Raw genomic sequence first — 22928 nt, forward strand, 5'->3', positions numbered from 1 at the left:
CTATCATCTATCTATCTATCTATCACCTTAACTATCTATCATCTATCTATCTATCTATCTATCTATCTATCATCTTAACTATCTATCACCTTAACTATCTATCATCTATCTATCTATCACCTTAACTATCTATCATCTTAACTATCTATCATCTATCTATCTATCACCTTAACTATCTATCATCTATCTATCTATCTATCTATCTATCTATCTATCTATCTATCTATCTATCACCTTAACTATCTATCATCTTAACTATCTATCTATCTATCTATCTTATCTATCCTAAATATCATTATACAGAGCAACATGTATATTATTACTATTACTTACTACTGAGTTACCTTTGGAAGGCGTCAACAACATTTTTGCACTAAGGTAATCTGTTGAGAAGATCAGCTACTGTGTTAGTCCATCATCACAAGGAGAGTTTTATCATTGCACGAGCAGTTACTTGTGCAGTGCTGTCCTTCTTCTCTCACACAACCAATTACATGATAGCATGACTTGTCAATCACCAATGTTGTATCAGTCCAGGTTGATTTTTAAGTCAGTCCTGGTTGCTTTATAAATTGTGGTTCCAGGCTTGCAAAAGTGAACCTACAACCAGTAGGGCCTCTTCTGCTTAATAAATTTACTACTATGTTTTATACCCAGAATTATAGACAAACAATAAAAATGTGCTCGTATTGAAGCATTGTCTTATTGCATTTTGTTGGTCCCTTTAATGATTAATGGTTATTATGTGATAATATAAGTCTTTGCTTCCATCAGAACTGTCTTTTATTAAAAAAAAAATATATAATAATAATAATAATAATAAATATATATATATATATATATATATATACACACACAGCTATATGCTACATATTTATTGACTATGATCAATTCTGTCTATTTAACTTCTAATACTTGCAGATTAATTGCAGTACAGTGGGGTTTAAAATTGCTCTGATGTGCGTATGCTTTGTTACCCCTAGAGGACCAATAGTAAGGCTGTTTTCTATTGTTCATGCAATTTGTGAATCCTTCTATTTATTTCAATGGTTTTGTGACATTTAAACATCCATTCGTTGTTGAATGAATAATGATAATATTTACAAGACACCCAGAGTGCATTGTTGTATTGCAATATTAAAATGCTGCCATTTATGCTGATAATAAACTTATAGAATTCAAGTCTAAAAAAAGATCTGCACATTTCATAACAACAAACTGTAAATCAAAACCCACCTAATTAAAATTAATTTAACAAGAACTTTGGCTAATAAATTATCTTCTTGTTACAAATTTCAAACTGCTAAACTGAATTTATATTTCTACCAAAAGATACATTTTTATAAATAAGTAACAAAAACACTCTTCAGAGTAACTCACTGGGGGAGTACAACTCAAAGCATAGCCTCTTGTGAAGATAATCCCATTTCACTTTGGACAATGTCCAAATTCTTTCTTTTAAATACAATTATGTCATACTCTCTTTTGCCAAAATAGATTTCTAAAGATTGCTCTGATGTTGAACTGCAAATTTAATTTCTAAAGGGAAACTCTACTTTAAAATTTGTATTGCTTAAAAATATAGATAATTAGTTTATTACCCATTCCCCAGTTTTGCATAACCAACACTGTTATATTAATATACTTTTTACCTCTGAGTTCCCTGAAGCTAAGCCTCTGAAGACTGCCCCTTTAACTCCACGGGAGTGAGCACAATCTTATCTATATGGCACACATGAAGTAGCGCTGTGAGAAACTGTCAAAATGTACTGAGGTAAGAGGAGACCTTCAACAGGTCTTTTTCTGTTGCTAACATTGTTACTGATGATTCTGCCCTGCGTGACGATACTCTGTTTCTGTTCTAAGTATATTTTGTTTTCGTGGTGAATTTGAAAATAAAAAAATATATATATAAAAAAAATAATAATGGTAATCTGTTTTAAAAACATTAAAGGGGCAGTAAATTTAAAATTAAACTTTCATGATTCAGATGGAGTAAACAATTTTAAACAACTTTCCAATTCACTTCCATTATCTAAACGTGCTTAGTGTTCCTTTAAAGTGATTGTAAAGTCAGCCTCCTGTCTAAACACCTGTGTACTAGTTGTCAATAAAAAAACTTGACTTTCATTCATCAATTCCTAAGATTTTACATCGTTACCTGTATTTTCAATATCTTCTAATAATTTTCGCTAAACTCATCCTCCTCCCGGCATTCGCGCTCCGTTCCTGTAGTTTTTGATGGACGTCTTCATAGCCAATAACGGCTCTAACCACAGGGGGACCCACCCCCTTACCATGACGTAATAAGTCCTTATTGCGCATGCGTTCATTTGCGGTGCAAAGCTCATCTATTGTAAGCTCGTGCACATTTTGCGCATGCACAATAGAACTAAATACGGCGTCGCAATAGAACTTTATACGGAGTCCTTTCATTTCCTAACTATTGTACCGCTTGTATTAGTGGATATGAAAGGGCTCCGTATATAGGTACTTTGTCTTATCTATCTTATCTATCTGACCAACTATGTTCATATTGTGAATGCAACGGAAACAGGAGTAACGCATGTGCAATGGAAAATCTACACGGGAGCGCGCAGTGCCGATGCGTAAACAGCGGGTGGGACCGCTGTTTACGTAATATGGAGGAGAATTAGCAAACAGTGAGTGGGAGGAGCGGGTAAAGTAAATTATCGATATTTAGTATATAAAATTCAAACGAAATGATAACTTTTATTACAAAATTATTGTGGCGGTATGCTTAATCGGATGATTCTCTACAAAACTATATCATCCAAACCTGAAAAATTTATATTCACTTTAAGTCTTGACTATGTTATACAAAAGAAATGTATTGTAATCACATTGTGTTTGCTGTCCCTTTAATGAAATAAATGTCCTTTTAAATGGTAACAAAATATATCATGGGTATAGGTTTGTCTCCGGCAGGGGGTTAAGATAGGAGTCAGCTCATTAGTGTTCAGAAGGTGTCTTTGACAAATCATATAGCAGTACAGTGTTTGTTAGCTGTAAATGCCCTGCTGTGACAACACACATTCAACCAGCTACACATATTCCCCAGTGACTCACTATATATGTAATCATTCACTACAATAATTGACAAGACAATAGTGGTAAAAGAGGACATATGCAAATGACTTCTGCACTAATTATGTAATGGATGAGGTGTCTTTTTCTGATGAGACCACTATTTATTGCACATATGTTTATAAATGTACATGTAAATGTGTGCTCATAAATTGCCTAAATAAATCTAAATTTATTTATTTGTTTGTTTTTGCATAAAACAATGTGATGTCAAAAGCTATTTCCATTTTATTTGAAACTTAAAGGGACACTGAACACAAATTTTTTCTTTTGTGATTCAGATAGAGCATGATATTTTAAGCAACTTTCTAATTTACTTCTATTATCAAATTTTCTTCATTCTCTTGGTATCTTTATTTGAAATGCAAGAATGTAAGTTTAGATGCTGGTCCATTTTTGGTGAACAACCTGGGTTGTTCTTGCTGATTGGTGGATACATTCATCCACCAATAAAAAAGTGCTGTTCAGAAATCTGAACTAATAAAAAAGCTTAGATGCCTTCATTTTCAAATAAAGATAGCAAAAGAACGAAGAAAAATTGATAATAGGAGTAAATTAGAAAGTTGCTTAAAATTACATGCTCTATCTGAATCATGAAAGAAAAAATGTAGTTTCAGTGTCCCTTTAAATATCAGTTGAGAATTTTATTCTAATATTTATTGGCTGATAAATACAGTAAGCAGGTTTACAAGCCAATGACAATTAGGACCCAATTATCTAAATGTCTCTGGGCTTATACAATTCTCTAAGAAATCTCCCCAGTACTGTGAAGCCCTTGGCCAAATTCTTGAAAGGCAGTTTATACATTGAGAACAGTGCGTATAGCAAAGGGGCATTCCCTGCAAGAAAAGTATGTATTAAAATATAGCTCACAAACAAAAGGAGTTTACAAAAAAAGTATGAAATGAATAAATAAAATATTGAAATAAAAAGATGCAGTAAAAAGTGAACTGATAAAATAGCATTAAAAATTGTAACTAGTTTGTTAAAAATCATATATTTTTGATAAATTAAAGCTTGTATTAAAATTAGGCAGGGAAACAAAATAATAAATTACACAGTAAACTATACTGTACATGCAACAAACACTGTGAAATTCACATTTATAATACAAACTTTAAAGTGTATTTTTTTGTATGTCATTGTAAAAAAAGTTTCCCTGGATTCCATCCTATTGGCTGTTTTGAACAGCTAATAGGATTTAAGAAGCTCTCGTCCTATTGGCTGATTTGAAGAATCAATAGGAATGCAAGATACGCCATTTTAAAACAGGTACCTTGCATTCAACTTCAGTGTACGGCGGTGATCATATGAAGAGGACGCTCCGTGCAGGATGTCATCGCCCTCCAGGATAACTCCACTCTGCGCCACCGGGATGAAGATAGAAGACGTCTCCGAGATGGATGAAGGTGTCGATGAAGGTGTCCCGCCTGGATGAAGATGGATGTTCGTACTTCAGGAACCATGAGTAAATTTTATGGGGTTATTGTTAGGTTTTTTGTAATTTTTTTGGGGTGTTTTTTTTTTTAGATAAGGGATGGGCACTTGTAAAAGAGCTGAATGCCCTTTTAAGGGCCGTAAAAGAGCTAAATGTCCCTTTAAGGGCAATACCCATACAAATGCCCCTTTAGGGGCAATTGGTAGCTTAGGATTTTTTTAGAGAGTTAGTTTTTTTTATTTTGGGGGTTGGTTGGGTGGGGGCTTTAATTTTAGGCGGAACTTAGTTATTTTTTAAGGTAAATGAGCTGTTTAACTTAGGGCAATGCCCTACAAAAGGCCCTTTTAAGGGCTATTGGTAGTTTATTGTAGGCTAGGGGGTGTTTTTATTGGGGGGGGGGGGCTTTTTTTATTATTATAGGGTTATTAGATTAGGTGTAATTGTTTTTATTTTTGATCATTTCGATTATTATTTTTTGTAATCTTAAGAGTTTTTTATTTTTCGTAATTTAGTGTTTATTATTTTTTGTAATGTTAGATTTTTTAATTTTTTTGTAGTGTTAGGTTTTTTACATTTTTTATTTAGGTTTTTAATTGGTAGATTTTGTATTTTATTAGAATAGTTATGTTAGGTTAATTTATAGTTTAAACTTAGTTTTTCTTATTTCACAGGTAAGTTTTTATTTTTTTTAAGATAGTTCTATTGTAATTTTAATTTAAAGTTAGGGGGGTGTTAGGTTTAGGGGTAAATAGTTTAATTTAGTGTTTTGCAATGTGGGGGGCTGGCGGTTTAGGGGGTAATACTTTATTATAGGGTTGGCGATGTGGGGGGCCAGTGGTTTAGGTGTTAATAGGTTTATTTAGGTGTCAGCAATGTTGGGGGCAGCAGATTAGGGGTTAATAACATTTATTAGTGTCGGCAATGTCGGGAAGCGACTGATTAGGGGTTAATAATTTTATTAGCGTCAGCGGTGTCGGGAAGCGGTGGAATAGGGGTCAATAAATTTTATTACTGTCGGCGATGTTGGGGAGCGGCGGAATAGGGGTTAATAACTTGTATTAGTGTCGGGAATGTCGGGGGATGGCAGATTAGGGGTGTATAGACTAGGGGTTTATGTTAAGGTGTTAGGTTTAAATGTAACTTTATTTTCCTCTAAACATCAATGGGGTTGCATTACGGCGATCTCCATTCCGCGATCACAGGTGTTAGTTTTTTTCTAACACTTTTTCCCCATATGGGGGAAAGCATGCACGAGCACGTAAACTCAGCCCTTGGCTTTTGTGTGGTATGGAGCTTAATCATAACGCACAAGGAGGTTTTTCAGTAACTCATAATGGCATAGTTATGTTAGGTTAATTTATAGTTTAAACTTAGTTTTTCTTATTTCACAGGTAAGTTTTTATTTTTTTTAAGATAGTTCTATTGTAATTTTAATTTAAAGTTAGGGGGGTGTTAGGTTTAGGGGTAAATAGTTTAATTTAGTGTTTTGCAATGTGGGGGGCTGGCGGTTTAGGGGGTAATACTTTATTATAGGGTTGGCGATGTGGGGGGCCAGTGGTTTAGGTGTTAATAGGTTTATTTAGGTGTCAGCAATGTTGGGGGCAGCAGATTAGGGGTTAATAACATTTATTAGTGTCGGCAATGTCGGGAAGCGACTGATTAGGGGTTAATAATTTTATTAGCGTCAGCGGTGTCGGGAAGCGGTGGAATAGGGGTCAATAAATTTTATTACTGTCGGCGATGTTGGGGAGCGGCGGAATAGGGGTTAATAACTTGTATTAGTGTCGGGAATGTCGGGGGATGGCAGATTAGGGGTGTATAGACTAGGGGTTTATGTTAAGGTGTTAGGTTTAAATGTAACTTTATTTTCCTCTAAACATCAATGGGGTTGCATTACGGCGATCTCCATTCCGCGATCACAGGTGTTAGTTTTTTTCTAACACTTTTTCCCCATATGGGGGAAAGCATGCACGAGCACGTAAACTCAGCCCTTGGCTTTTGTGTGGTATGGAGCTTAATCATAACGCACAAGGAGGTTTTTCAGTAACTCATAATGGCAGCGCTATGGAGAGTGCAATAACGCAATTTTTTGCCGTTATTTTCGCACTCTGTTAAGCGCAAAACTCGTAATCTAGGTGTCATAGTAGTTGACAGGGTCAGGGCTGGACTGGGAATAAAAAAACAGCCCTGAAAAAATGTAAAAACAAGCCCTATTTTACATTGAGTACGTACAATACACAATTTCAAGGGGATTACTGCTTCCCCTACTTTTTTTCCCCAGAATTAAATAATATTATTTGTAGTGAAAGAAGAAAAAAAAAGATTGTTCTTATATAGATACCCTACAACCCAATCTCATCCATGATTTCCTTTCACAGTGTGAAAAATATTATCCATTGTGTGACCTGTAGAAGACACTCAAAGCAGTGTGTCACTGTCTCACAGTGTGACTTGATTAAAAAACAGTAACCATTCAAAGGAGGGCTACTAAAATGCTATATTGTACTCTAGAAAATAATATGGAAATACTTTGTGGCTTTAATACGTATGGCTCAGAAGAGGAAAGAGAGATAATACAGTTGCATCACCAGACCAGCAAATTGTAGCTCCAGCCCACCATGAAATCTCTTGGCCAATCCAGCTTTGGACAGGGTAATCCATGGGTGTAGCTAAAAAGAATTTGCCAGATCTCTGCATATTCTCTAAACATTTCCCTTGCATATATCACTGTTTTATCACTCAAACTGAAAGGTGGCATGATTGTATCAAAATACGCAGGGCACTTAGCACCCTAATAGAAAAACATATGTATATGAAAAGAGAGATTGTAAAATACTCAGAAAACAGGGTAATCGGATATACATTGGCATCAGTTTTTAGAGTGCGTCCCCTGATCCCAGCTAACGTCTCTCTCACCAGCAAAGTTTCCCTTTCTAGTGATCTCCATTACTTTCTATTGTAGGCATCTTGCAACTTGCAGGGACACTCCTCTTTTTTTTAGAGAGTTCCATAAGGGAAGCACCTCCAAATGTCAGTGAGGCTTTTTTTTACGTCCCATCCAGCAAATTTTAGATGATTGGGTCCTCAGAATGAAGCAAACATTATTATTATTAATGTTATTCTAATGTATTAGTGTAACTATATATTTAAAAATTATTATACTTCAGCAAAAAATGCTGCCCTTTCATATGGGTGATAGAAATGTTTTCTGATCAATATCCCTTTAACACCGAGTAAGGGAATCTGTATAATGCTACATTTAATAAGCTGGCTCATAGAAAGGGATACAATAACTTGTCCTGGAAAATAAAGTGTTAATGAATGTTCTATTAGATAAAGCTTTACCTCAAGAAAATGTTCTGACTGTTGTTCTCGGTCCAACTTTCTTGATGTTGTGGTAACGAGACCTGAGTGAAAAGAAAAAAAAAAAGATACCATTAAGTTTTCAAATCATCAAGCCAGCAATCTGAAACGTTGTTAAGTAATTTGTGGCTATCTTAATACCACACTTTAAACCTCTTGGATCAATGCATGCTCTAATTTCAATCATTTGTATAGAAAGATATTGCAGCATTCTTAAATTATTCAATTTGTACAGTGCCCGTGGAGATTAACTCGATATATATTCAGAAATACTTTATATAACAAGATCAGAAGTTGTTTACTTGAGATTCACACTTCAAGTTATCTCTCTTCGCCATGAATAAAAAGGGATAAAAAAACCCTTTCTTTTAGAAGACCCTTTACAAATATAGGGGTAGATTAAAAGTGAGGTGCAAACGGTTTTGTACAAGCGATATCGTCTTTTCGTGATCAGATTTAATTGTGCTGATATTACAAGTAATATATATTAGTTTAAAAAAAACATCAGATATATGTAGAAATATTTATTTATGAATAAATTAAACATATTCCGTTATGTTAAAAACATTGGAATATGAAATATTTATATTTTCATGTCGGGTTAGCGCAGTTGAGAAAATGCTATAGTGTTTGCGCAAGAGAGTGGGTGTTTTTTCCCCACTTTTTTTCTGCATTAAATTCTATGGGGGAATGCAAAAGCATGATCGCAATTTTCGACTTTACGCTCAATTTTGGTTACCGCTAGCACAAAATAAGTTATTTGAAACTTTTAATACGAACACAACCTGACTAGCGCAGAATGCTTAACTCTAGCGGAGTTTTGGCGATCGCAAAAAATAAATATACCATGCCACTTGTAATTTAGCCCATAGTATTTTATATTGCATTTCTGGTTTGTTTTTGAAAGAGAAAAGAGACTGACCAGTGAGCCTTGTTTAGATATGGTCACTAATCCTATATGAAACTGTAGACACTTAGGACTAGAATAAAGGTGAACGGTACATACATATCTACACACATATATACACGTACTGTATACATACATACATATATATCTTTACACATAAATCTGTATGTATCTCTGTGTTAAAGCCCTTTGCCTGCTTTTTTTCCCCCTAATACATCGAGACCCCATATCTTGAAGCCTTTATAACTTCTTAAATATTTCTTATTAAATAGTGTTATTATGAGTGTAACTGTACTATTAAATATATTTTTGATGTTTTTGTGCAACTTTTTAGTCAAGCATAACAGGCAACCAGAGCTCTAAAGTTGTGTTGTCCTGACATGCGTTAAATTCTATTGCGCTCAAGTGAATGCATTTGCTTTCAACTTGTAATACATGCGCACTACTTCCGATGCACACAAAAAAGTGATAAACCTCTTTTTGCTCTCGCACAACAGCTAGTGTACTTGAGTGAATGCATTTGCTTTCAACTTGTAATACATGCGCACTACTTCCGATGCACACAAAAAAGTGATAAACCTCTTTTTGCTCTCGCACAACAGCTAGTGTACTTGAGTGAATGCATTTGCTTTCAACTTGTAATACATGCGCACTACTTCCGATGCACACAAAAAAGTGATAAACCCCTTTTCGCTCTCGCACAACAGCTAGCACGCCACTCATAATCTAGCCCCTTAAACTGGAAGATAATTTAATTCATACAGCAAAATCGGCTAGATTACAATTTACTGTAAATGGTTAAATTTGCCTGTTTACGGGCACGCGATAAACAACCAGCCATTAAAAGTTGCTGGTTATTGTGAACAATGATCTCACAGTAGCAATTAGCACTCTGAAAATTAACCAGAGATCAGATCTCTGGTTAATTTTCAAGATGCCACCCTAAATTGCCCCCAAAATACAGTGTAGTTGAGTTCTTAATAAAATACAAATTCTAGCATTTTTATATTTTAAAGAGTAACTGCAAGAAGCAGTTATGAGAGGTTAAAGTTGGCGGGTGTTGGGCTGTTAGAAAAAAAAAAAAAAATGCACTGAAAAGTGCCTTTACATTGAGGTCTATGGGGACTGTTTGTTCCCTGTAAATATATAGGCATATACTTATATACATAAATATTTATGTGTTAATATGTGTATATACACATGTAAACACATAAATATATATGTATATATTGTGCTAGGTTCTCATGTCATGTCTAACGAAATGAGAACGAGGCTCCCATTGGCGCTGAGCGCAAAGCTTCCGTGCAATGCGAACGCGAGGCCACATTTGTGTGCACTGGTATTCTACTAAGTGGAGCGCAAATATTGCCCTCACGAAAGCAATATTTTGTGCTTCACTTGTAATCTGACTCTATATCGGTAATAAAGTATGTATTTACATTATATTTGATTTTGTAAAATAACTATGGAGCTAGATACTGCTTACAAAATGAAAAACAGGCTTTTTTTTCAAGACAAATTAATGTCAACATTTGGAAACCAATTGTGCATGGTTTTTTATATATATTATATAATAACTTCTTTAAAGGAAGATTTAATTTAATCATAGGCAAATCTGCATATACTCACTCAGACTATACAGTCTATAGACTGACTTTTTATTGAATACATATTTTCTTATTCTAAATTAAGCAACAAAGTTGACTTGAAAGCATCTATGTATGTACACTACAACATGTACCAGATGTTGCTGTTTTAGGTGCCAGGGAAACATAATCATATATAACTGTGCATAAGAATGTTTCTTTGCTGCATATTGATTACCAGAGGAGAGAAGTGTACTACTTAGCAGTCCAAATGGGAACACTGCAGAAAAAAAAAAAATCTACTTGTACTTGCTTTTGTATTATAGACTCTGCATCCGAGTTCCAAAAAAATAAACAAGCTTAGCCAATTCAGTTTTAAAAAGCTATAACTGTATTCAAATAAAGCTATTCACTGCAGTTAAGCCTGTGGTCCTTGCATTATTCTTTGTTCAGAACATAGATTACTTAAGAAATCTGTGATAAATAAGTCACCTTAACACCTGTTGCTAAATGACATCACTATTTCAGAAAAAAAAACATTGCTTTTAGGCCATTCCTACTCAATATGCAAGCATCTATCAGCGTGACACCAAAGTTGTTCAGTACTAGAGTGTAGCACAAAAGAACTTCACTAATCTCAAGACTGCTATAGATTTAGAGACACATATTAATGTAATTGTTCTCATTTGTAATATCTTTTTTTTTAGAGCAAGCTGGTATATTTGTACAATGTTGCTACTACAAAAAAAATAATGTTACAATGATTACACTAGTATTTGAGCATTCCACAGCCAAAACACATGTAGACCTGATTCTAGCCAACAGGTTAAACGCAGGACGCGTACACTGCAGATTGCAGTAAATTATTGTTTTACTAATCTGGAAAATATGTTAACAAATATTTACACAAGTTGCTAGAATTGGTTGCTTATTTTATGAAAATATAAGTTAAAAGTAACTTTAGATTTTGTTTCTTTATATTAAAGGACATAAAGGTTAAAAAATAAAATCTAATTTGCTAGAACATTATGATTGCACTGTTTCTTGCATTTTAAAAAGGTTGATTTATCAAAGGCTTCGCCAGCCTTTGCCCCCCTACGGCTGCAGGTTCTCACAAGAGAACCTGCAGTCCGTATTTATGAAGCAGCGGTCATCAGACCTCTGCTTCCTTCACCTCTTTGCCACCTCTTAGACGAATTTCAATCTCCCCGGTCTCATCTGACCGGAGAGATTGACAGCTCCTGCCCGCACTTGATTGGCTGTGTGCAGGCAGGGGCAGCATTGCACAAGAGCGCAAAGTTGCAATTTTTTTTCTTCTTCTGATCTTCACTTTCCCACAATGGTTTAGCTAAGTACTTATAACCAGCACCTTTGCTGCCTTTTAAATTAAAGCTAGCAATATAAGACTATTTTATCCCAAATGGTTGTTGTTGTTTTTTTAAAATTATTTATTAATCAAACTAAAATATTTATATTTTTATTTATTTTTTAAAAAGGCATCAAATAAGGTTTCTTTCCAATTAATTACTATTGAAATGTTGGCACAAATTGATCACCCATGAATATATCACCATTCACTAAATTGTTGTGAGCTAAAGATGCTGCCCTATAGTCATGGCCAGTGTAAGACACTGTGCTGGGTACAAGAATGAAATAATACCTCCCCAACATTTGGTTCCTAAAGTCTAAACCCAACTAGTGTCAGCAATCTTAAACATTAAAGTTCAGCATACTGAGACTTCACACAAGAGCATATTGATACCCAGTAAATGGGACATATGACCAGAGTCATTTCTTTAAAAAACAAACAAAAAACTTTTAGACTAAATGTGCTCTCCTGTGTGCCACCCATGTCAAATACCTCCTGGGTTCCGTGGTTCCACCTTGTGCATTTTGAATAATTGTGCACTAAGGGGTCTATTCATTAAAGTTTGTGGTTTCCATGCTGACACTCACAGGAGAAGCCCTCATGGAATTCTATTAAAAAAAGTGTCTGTCCCTGCGAGTGGCGAGCTGTCACCCATAGAAATAATGAGAGTTCTCTGTTAGGTACAATTTTGCAATGGTAGACGAAGTACAGAGGAGACTCAGTTGTATGTTTAAAGTTTAATATTACACCTAATACAGATCAATTTATGCTGTTTTCAGTGCACTGTGAATCAAAATGAAAGGGTGGGTGACAGCATAAGAAATATATTTATTTTATATAGACAATAACAATAGCGACATTTTAGGAGCCAATCCCTTAGTCATGCTATCGGTGAGGGCACTGTATCTTCAGTTCTCTGTTATTTTCATATGCATTGGTTTTCCTTTCAGATAAATATTTTTTTTAGTATTTTTGATAAAAGCTCGCCACCTTTTAAGTTGCGAGAAAAAAACAATGAAATCTGTAGGGAATACATGTTTACAGAATTCCGCTGGTATTTGAGAGAATTTCATATATGTCATGGAACGCCAATGTTTAGACATTGTTTTCAGGGTAAAAAGTGGCTTTATATAAGTCCACCAGGGAAATAGAAGTTCTGCCAATCATTTTTATAAAATCTAAGACTATGCCTCCTTTGTGCATTTTTTATAAAATCTCACCAGCCCAGAGAGCTTTTTAGAATGGGGCCCTAAAAGAGAGGTACGTGGTATAAATACAGTTAAATGATAAGACTCAGAAGAAGAAACTTATATTTTATGACGTCTAAGACTGTTTTAAAAAAACATAAATTACAACGTAATACTCTGTCCATTCCATGTCTTATGTTATATATTGATATTATTTTTCTTGGCTTTTTTGTTTCAATCATCACTTTCTCGTAGCAAGTTATGGAGATTAAGACGTGTAGGAAAATATCTAGGAATTCTCCAGTCACCTGGGAGGTGGTGAAGCTTAGCAGGGCTGTCATCACACTCGCACGAGTGTGCGGTAATAGGTTTTGGCACACACTGCAATAGCGTATTGCTTCTTTATCAGCAAGCTGTCAGGGTATGGAAACGTTACGTGCAAACCGTGGCGTTACGCGCTTGGTTGCAAGTGTGAATTGTGTATTTTATTATACAAAAGGGAATTTAACAAATATAACAAACACAGACCTATAACATTATGTCAGCTGCAATGTAATATTATTGTTTTCTTTTCTCATGTTATATGTCACATGGCAACGAACAGTTTATTTTTTCTGTATTTGAGTAATGTATGTACCCAAAATAATGATAACATTTTGTTAAAGGGATATTAACTTCAAGATTTTAATCCGCCATTAAGCGCTAGATAATAAGTAGAGTGCAAAATATTGCTTCTGCTAAAGTGTATTTGCGCGAAACTTAGCAATACCAGCACACGCAAATGTGTGCTAGTATTACAAGTTAGGTGCTAAGCGAATGCGAGGAAGCTTCCATAGGCTCCAATGGGAGCCTCAAACCTAGCACAGCAAAGGGGGTAAGTCGCGCAGCGAGGGGCAGCAGATTTTAAATATATATGTATTTATATTCATGTGTTTATATACTGTACATATATATTTACAGGGAACACACATTCCCCATAGACCACTATGTAAAGGAACTTTTCAGTGCTGTTTTTTTGGGGGGGTTTTCTAACACCCCCACATCCGCTCAATTTAAGCCTTAAAACTGCTTTGTGCAGTTTTTTTTATTTAAAAAATAAAAATGCCAACTTTTTTTTTATTTTAAAAACCCACACTATACTTAATTTTTAAAATTAACCAGAGATCTGATCTCTGGTTAATTTTCGGAACAATAATTGCTACTGCGAGCTCGGTAGCAATAAACAGCCACTTATAATGGTTGGTTAGTTGTGCATCCGTAAACGGGTGATAAATTAGCGCTCCACTTGTAATTTAGTCCAAAATATTTGATTAAGGAAAAATAAAAGAACATTGCAATATACATTAAAATGGGACATGAAAGTCAAAGTTAAACTTTCCCGGTTCAGACATAAGAAAAAGTAAATTTATGCTTACCTGATAAATTAATTTCTTCTATGGTAAGACGAGTCCACGGATTCATCCTTTACTTGTGGGATATTATCCTCCTGCTAACAGGAAGTGGCAAAGAGCACCACAGCAGAGCTGTCTATATAGCTCCTTCCTTAGCTCCACCCCCCCCCCCCCAGTCATTCGACCGAAGGTACAGGAAGAAAAAGGAGAAACTACAAGGTGCAGAGGTGACTGAGTTTAAATAAAAAAAATATAATCTGTCTTAAAATGACAGGGCAGGCCGTGGACTCGTCTTACCATAGAAGAAATTAATTCATCAGGTAAGCATAAATTTACTTTTCTTCTATAAGGTAAGACAAGTCCACGGATTCATCCTTTACTTGTGGGATACAATACCAAAGCTACAGGACACGGATGAACGGGAGGGACAAGACAGATGGTTAAACAGAAGGCACCACTGCTTGAAGAACTTTTCTCCCAAAAATAACCTCCGAAGAAGCAAAGGTATCAAATTTGTAAAATTTGGAAAAGGTATGAAGCGAAGACCAAGTCGCAGCCTTACAAATCTGTTCAACAGAGGCATCATTTTTTAAAAGCCCATGTGGAAGCCACTGCTCTAGTAGAGTGAGCTGTAATTCTTTCAGGAGGCTGCTGTCCAGCAGTCTCGTATGCCAAATGGATGATGCTTTTCAGCCAAAAGGCAAGAGAGGTAGCCGTGGCTTTTTGACCTCTACGTTTTCCAGAATAGACAACAAACAAAGAAGATGTTTGACGGAAATCTTTGGTCGCTTGCAAGTAAAACTTCAAAGCATGAACCACGTCCAAGTTGTGCAACAGACGCTCCTTCTGAGAAGAAGGATTAGGACACAGAGAAGGAACAACAATTTCCTGATTGATATTCCTATTAGTAACAACCTTAGGAAGGAATCCAGGTTTGGTACGCAAAACTACCTTATCAGCATGGAAAACAAGATAAGGCGAGTCGCATTGCAATGCAGATAGTTCAGAAACTCTTCGAGCCGAAGAGATAGCAACTAAAAACAGAACTTTCCAAGATAGAAACAGTATCCCGAAATGGATAGTTAAAACAGTTGAAATGTCAGAAAATTTGACTTTTAAGTCTAATAAAACGGGTACCGTATAAGTTTCTGGATGTGTCCGTAAAAACAATCTCGAATTGAGGAGAGATGAAAGATCTTCTTATTGGGTGTAATAAGACCAGGCAGCTCCTCTTGATCCCGGAGAGTGAGGGAAAAACTGTTGGAATACAAAGAGTAGAACACAGACAAAACCGAAGTCCTCCTCCTCGGACCTAATAAATCCGCATGGGATGGCTCCTGGTGGCCCACAGCCCTCGGTCACCCTCCAACCCCAACCGACCATGCACAAAATCTAGGCTTCATCCTGTACTCGTCACTCTCCATGAACTGACAAATCAATGCCATCACCTCAACATGTTTCCACATCCTCCACCTGCTACGAAAAATCTTCAAGTGGATCCATACCGAAACCAGGAAAACAGTCACCTACGCCCTTGTCAGCAGCCGGTTGGACTATGGCAACACACTCTACGCCGGCTCCACCATCAGACTCCAACGTATAAAGAACGCCTCAGCCAGACTCATCCTCGACATCCGCCTCCAATGCCACATCACCGAACACCTAAGGAACCTTCACTGGCTCCCCATCAACAAGAGAATCACCTTCAAGCTTCTTACCCACGCGTTCAAGGCCTTACACAACATCGGACCCGAATACATAAACCACCGCGTAAATTTCTACACCCCCGCCAGACAACTACGATCGGCTGACCAAGCACTCGCAGTCATCCCCCGCATCAGCAAAGCCACATCGGGCAGAAGATCCTTCTCCCACATAGCAGCAAAGATATGGAACATCCTCCCGCTGCACCTCAGACAATCCACCTCCCTTATAAAGTTCAGAAAGGACCTCAAAACATGGCTCTTCGACTGAACGCCCATCCCCTCCCCCCTCTCCCCTTTCCTCCTATCTACCTTCCCTTAGCGCCTTGAGACCCTCACGGGTGATTAGGTCGCGCTCTATAAGTACCCAATAGATAGATAGATAGTTGCAGTGGTCTGAGATGCAAGCGAGCAAATGGAACTATGTCCATTGCCGCTACCATTAAGCCAATTATCTCCATACAATGGAATGAAGAGCTCGGCAGATGGATAAAATCTTTGATTTCCTGACCTCTGTCAGAAAAAATTTCATGTCCACCGAATCTATCAGAGTTCCCAGGAATGGAACTCTTATGAGAGGGATAAGTGAACTCTTTTTTACGTTCACCTTCCACCCATGAGATCTTAGAAAAGCCAACACGATGTCCGTGTGAGACTTGGCTAGTTGGTAAGTCGACGCCTGGATTAAGATATCGTCCAGATAGGCGTCACAGCTATGCCTCGCGGCCTTAGAACCGCCAGAAGGGACCCTAGCACCTTTGTGAAAATTCTGGGAGCTGTGGCCAACCCGAAGCGAAGAGCCACAAACTGGTAATACTTGTCCAGAAAGGTGAACCTGAGGAACTGGTGATGATCTTTGTGGATAGGGATGTGTAGATACGCATCCTTTAAGTCAACGGTGGTCATATATTGACCCTCCTGGATCATTGGCAAAATAGTCCAAATGGTCTCCATCTTGAAGCACAAAAAGATTGGAGTAAAACCCTTGCCCCTGTTCTGTTTTCGGAACTGGGCAGATCACTCTCATGGTATAAAGGTCTTCTACACAGCGTAAGAACGCCTCTCTTTTTGTCTGGTTTACAGACAATTGAGAAAGATGGAATCTCCCCCTTGGGGGAGAATCTTTGAAATCCAGAAGATACCCCTGGGTTACAATTTCTAAAGCCCAGGAGTCCTGAACATCTCTTGCCCAAGCCTGAGCAAAGAGAGAAAGTCTGCCCCCTACTAGATCCGGTCCCGGATCGGGGGCTACCCCTTCATGCTGTCTTGGTGGCAGCAGCAGGCTTCTTGGCCTGTTTACCCTTGTTCCAAGTCTGATTAGGTCTCCAGACTGACTTGGATTGAGCAAAATTCCCCTCTTGTTTTGCGGCAGGGGAAGAGGAAGAGGGACCACCTTTGAAGTTCCGAAAGGAACGAAAATTATTTTGTTTGGTCCTCATCTTATTTGTCTTATCCTGAGGAAGGGCATGGCCTTTTCCTCCAGTGATGTCTGAAATTATCTCTTTCAGTTCAGGCCCGAATAGGGTCTTACCCTTGAAAGGGATGGCTAATAGCTTAGCTTTTGATGACACATCAGCAGACCAGGACTTAAGCCATAACGCTCTATGCGCTAAAATGGCAAAACCTGAATTTTTCGCTGCTAATTTAGCCAGTTGAAAAGCGGCATCTGTAATGAAAGAATTAGCTAGCTTGAGAGCCCTATTTCTATCTAGAATATCATCTAATGGGGTCTCAACCTGAAGAGCCTCCTCCAGAGCCTCGAACCAAAAGGACGCTGCAGTAGTTACAGGAACAATGCACGCTATAGGTTGGAGAAGAAAACCTTGATGAACAAATATTTTCTTCAGGACACCCTCTAGTTTTTTATCTATAGGATCTTTGAAAGCACAACTGTCCTCAATAGGTATAGTTGTACGCTTAGCCAGGGTAGAAATAGCTCCCTCCACCTTAGGGACCGTCTGCCACGAGCGTCTGGTGTCTGATATGGGAAACATTTTCTTTAAAGTAGGAGGGGGAGCGAACGGAATACCTGGTCTATCCCACTCCTTAGTAACAATGTCTGAAATCCTCTTAGGGACTGGAAAAACATCAGTGTAGGCAGGAACCTCTAGAAATCTGTCCATTTTACACAATTTCTCTGGAAACTACAATAGGGTCACAATCATCCAGAGTCGCTAAAACCTCCCTGAGCAATAAGCGGAGGTGTTCTAGTTTAAATTTAAAAGCCGTCATATCTGAGTCTGTCTGAGGGAACATATTTCCTGAATCAGAAATCTCTCCCTCAGCCAGCAAATCCCTCACCCCCAACTCAGAGCATTGTAAGGGTACATCGGATATGGCTAATAAAGCGTCAGAGGGCCAAGCGTTTGTTCTCACACCAGACCTACTGCGCTACCCCTGCAACTCAGGCAGCTTAGATAAAACCTCTGTGAGGGTGGTATTCATAACTGCGGCCATATCTTGCAGGGTGAAAGAATTAGACGCACTAGAAGTACTTGGCGTCGCTTGTGCGGGCGTTAATGGTTGTGACACTTGGGGAGAATTAGATGGCATAACCTGATTCCCTTCTGACTGAGAATCATCCTGCGACATTCTTTGCAATTTATTGACCTTTCAGTGCATGAGGGTCACATTCTAAGTGGAGGTTCCACAATGGCTTCTAAACATATTGAACATTGACTTTCCTCAATGTCAGACATGTTGAACAGGCTAGTAATGACTACAAACAAGCATGAAAACACTTTATTTAGTGAAAAAAATAATCTTAAAAAACGGTACTGCGCCTTTAAGAGAAAAAAAGCATACACGTTCTGCAAAACAGCTTTAAAATGCACCAAATTTTTCAAAATTTTGCAAACAGACACAATATATGTAGTTAAGATTGCCCCACAAGGAATTTTAACATTTAACCCTTTGATCTGCAAACCGGATTGAAATTAGGCCTAAATCCGGAAAAAACCTCAGCACCTTGCCACAGCCCTGCTGTGGCCCTACCTGCCCTAAGGGATAGTAAATATGGGGTTAAAGCTTCGATTTGGCCCATCACCAGGGCCCTCAGGAGTTGGAGCTTGATGCGAGAAATAACTGTGCATCTGAGGCGTGAAAATAGGCCCTGCCCATGTCACTCAATGTCTCTACAGCCTCAAAGAACCGCACCAGAGCAGTTTTCAACTAGCCATGTGGGTTCTGAGACCCAAAAAAATAATCCAAGCCAAGTGTACCCTCAATAAAGTTGCCCAAAACGTTATTGCCCACAAAAATGTTAAACAGCACTCCCAGTTCATAAAACGTTTGCCCACAAACATTTACCACTCAGCGTCAACCATTTTTGTAATTAGCCCCTTATGCAAGCTTAGTAATGCCCTTCTTATTAGCTCTTAGGATTACTGCTTACCCTCATGGGGATACTGTCAGCCTTTCTGAAATACAGTCTCTCCAGAAAAAAAACAGAATTTATGCATACCTGATAAATTACTTTCTCTTACAGGTGTATTCAGTCCACGGATTCATCCTTACTTGTGGGATATTCTCAATCCCTACAGGAAGTGGCAAAGAGAGCACACAGCAAAGCTGTCCATATAGCTCCCCTCAGGCTCCGCCCCCCCAGTCATTCGACCGACGGTTAGGAGAAAAAGGAGAACCATAGGGTGCAGTGGTGACTGTAGTTATTGTAAATTAAATTTGAACCTGACTTAAATATCAGGGCGGGCCGTGGACTGAATACACCTGTAAGAGAAAGTAATTTATCAGGTAAGCATAAATTCTGTTTTCTCTTACTTGGTGTATTCAGTCCACGGATTCATCCTTACTTGTGGGATACCAATACCAAAGCAATAGGACACGGATGAAGGGAGGGAACAAGTCAGGTAACCTAAACGGAAGGCCCCAATGCTTGCAAAACCTTTCTCCCAAAAATAGCCTTCGAAGAAGCAAAAGTATCGAATTTGTAAAATTTGGCGAATGTATGCAGTGAAGACCAAGTCGCTGCCTTACAAATCTGTTCAACAGAAGCCTCATTCTTGAAAGCCCATGTGGAAGCCACAGCTCTGGTGGAATGAGCTGTAATCCGTTCAGGAGGCTGCTTTCCAGCAGTCTCATAAGCTAATTGGATGATGCTTTTCAGCCAGAAGGAAAGAGAGGTAGCAGTCGCTTTCTGACCTCTCCTCTTACCAGAATACACAACAAACAAGGATGATGTTTGTCTGAAATCTTTAGTTGCTTTTAAATAGAATTTTAAAGCACGAACCACATCAAGATTGTGCAACAGTCGTTCCGTCTTAGAAACTGGATTAGGGCACAGAGAAGGAACAATGATTTCCTGGTTAATATTCTTATTAGAAACCACCTTTGGAAGGAAACCAGGTTTAGTACGCAAAACAACCTTATCTGCATGGAACACCAGATAGGGTGAATTACACTGTAAAGCAGACAATTCTGAAACTCTTCGAGCAGAAGAAATAGCTACTAAAATCAGAACTTTCCAAGATAATAACTTAATATCCATGGAATGCAAAGGTTCAAACGGAACCCCTTGAAGAACTGAAAGAACTAAATTTAGACTCCATGGAAGAGCCACAGGTCTGTAGACAGGCTTGATTCTAACTAGGGCCTGTGCAAACGCCTGAACGTCTGGTACAGCTGCCAGATGCTTGTGTAACAAGATAGACAGAGCAGATATCTGTCCCTTTAAGGAACTAGCTGACAGACCTTTCTCCAAACCTTCTTGGAGAAAAGACAATATCCTTGGAATCCTAACCTTACTCCACGAGTAACCCTTGGATTCACACCAACAAAGATATTTCCGCCATATCTTATGGTGAATTTTCCTGGTGACAGGCTTTCTGGCCTGTATCAGAGTATCTATAACTGATTCAGAGAAACCCCGCTTAGCTACAATTAAGCGTTCAATCCCCAAGCAGTTAGTTGCAGAGAAACTAGATTTGGATGCTTGAAAGGACCTTGGATTAGAAAATCCTGCCTCGATGGCAGTTTCCATGGTGGGACCGATGACATGTCCACTAGGTCTGCATACCAAGTCCTGCATGGCCACGCAGGCGCTATCAGAATTACTGAAGCCTTCTCCTGTTTGATTCTGGCTATTAGCCGAGGGAGAAGAGGAAACGGTGGAAAGACATAAGCTAGACTGAATGACCAAGGCGCTATTAATGCATCTATCAATGCCGCCTTGGGATCCCTGGATCTGGATCCGTAAAGGGGAAGTTTGGTGTTCTTACGGGACGCCATCAGATCCAACTCTGGAATGCCCCAAAGCTGGGTCAGCTGAGCAAAAACCTCCGGGTGGAGTTCCCACTCCCCCGGATGGAAAGTCTGACGACTTAGAAAATCCGCCTCCCAATTGTCTACCCCTGGGATGTGAATTGCAGATAGATGGCAGGAGTGATCCTCCGCCCATTTGATAATCTTGGATACTTCCTTCATCGCTAGGGAACTCTTTGTTCCTCCCTGATGATTGATGTACGCTACAGTCGTGATGTTGTCCGACTGAAATCTGATGAATTTGGCCTCTGCTAGTTGAGGCCACGCCTGGAGCGTATTGAATATCGCTCTCAGCTCCAAAATGTTTATCGGGAGAAGAGATTCTTCCCGAGACCATAGTCCCTGAGCCTTCAGGGAGTTCCAGACCGCACCCCAGCCTACCCGACTGGCATCGGTCGTGACAATGATCCACTTCGGTCTGCGGAAACTCATTCCCTGAGACAGGTGATCTTGAGACAACCGCCAGAGAAGAGAGTCTCTGGTCTTTTGATCCATTTGAATTTGAGGAGACAAATCTGCGTAATCTCCATTCCACTGTTTGAGCATGCACAGCTGCAGTGGTCTGAGATGGATTCGGGCGAAAGGGACTACGTCTATTGCCGCAACCATTAAACCAATTACTTCCATGCACTGAGCCACGGAAGGCCGAGGAATGGAATGAAGAACTCGGCAAGTATTCAACAGTTTTGACTTCCTGACCTCTGTCAGAAAGATTTTCATTTCTACCGAGTCTATTAGTGTTCCCAGAAAGGGAACCCTTGTGAGCGGGGACAGAGAACTCTTTTGTACGTTCACCTTCCACCCGTGAGACCTTAGAAAGGCCAGAACGATGTCCGTATGAGCCTTGGCTCTGTGAAAGGACGACGCCTGTATTAATATGTTGTCTAGGTAAGGTGCTACTGCAATGCCCCACGGTCTTAGTACCGCTAGAAGGGACCCTAGCACCTTTGTGAAAATTCTGGGAGCGGTGGCCAACTCGAAAGGAAGGGCCACAAACTGGTAATGTTTGTCCAGAAAGGCGAACCTTAGGAACTGATGGTGATCTTTGTGGATAGGAATATGTAGGTACGCATCCTTTAGATTCACGGTAGTCATATATTGACCCTCCTGGATCATCGGCAAGATTGTCCGAATGGTTTCCATCTTGAAAGACGGAACTCTTAGGAATTTGTTTAGAATTTTTAGGTCCAGGATTGGCCTGAAAGTTCCCTCCTTTTTGGGAACTACGAACAGGTTTGAGTAAAAGCCCAGTCCTTGTTCTGCAATAGGAACTGGGTGTATCACTCCCATTTTTAGAAGATCTTCTACACAGCGTAAGAACGCCTGTTTCTTTATTTGGTCTGAAGACAAATGAGAAATGTGGAGCCTTCCCCTTGGGGGAGAATCCTTGAATTCTAGAAGGTACCCCTGAGCAACTATTTCTAATGCCCAGGGATCTGGAACATCTCTTGCCCAGGCCTGAGCGAAGAGAGAAAGTCTGCCCCCTACTAGATCCGATCCCGGATCGGGGGCTAACCCTTCATTCTTTCTTGGTAGCAGGAGCAGGCTTCTTGGCCTGTTTACCCTTATTCCAGCCCTGCAAGGGTTTCCAGGTTGCTT

At 38.7% G+C, this 22928-nt stretch overlaps 1 protein-coding gene across 2 annotated transcripts in view; it reads right to left on the minus strand.

Annotated features, from left to right (window-relative positions):
• Positions 1–22928, minus strand: part of FAT3 (FAT atypical cadherin 3) — a 637515-nt gene that overhangs the window by 349802 nt on the left and 264785 nt on the right. For both annotated transcript variants that reach the window (XM_053708624.1, XM_053708625.1), the window contains exon 3: positions 7892–7953. In XM_053708624.1, coding sequence (XP_053564599.1) covers positions 7892–7953 — 62 coding nt within the window. The remainder of the gene's footprint in view (positions 1–7891; positions 7954–22928) is intronic.

Source organism: Bombina bombina, chromosome 3 (genome assembly GCF_027579735.1).
Source record: "Bombina bombina isolate aBomBom1 chromosome 3, aBomBom1.pri, whole genome shotgun sequence".
Taxonomy (NCBI): domain Eukaryota; kingdom Metazoa; phylum Chordata; class Amphibia; order Anura; family Bombinatoridae; genus Bombina; species Bombina bombina.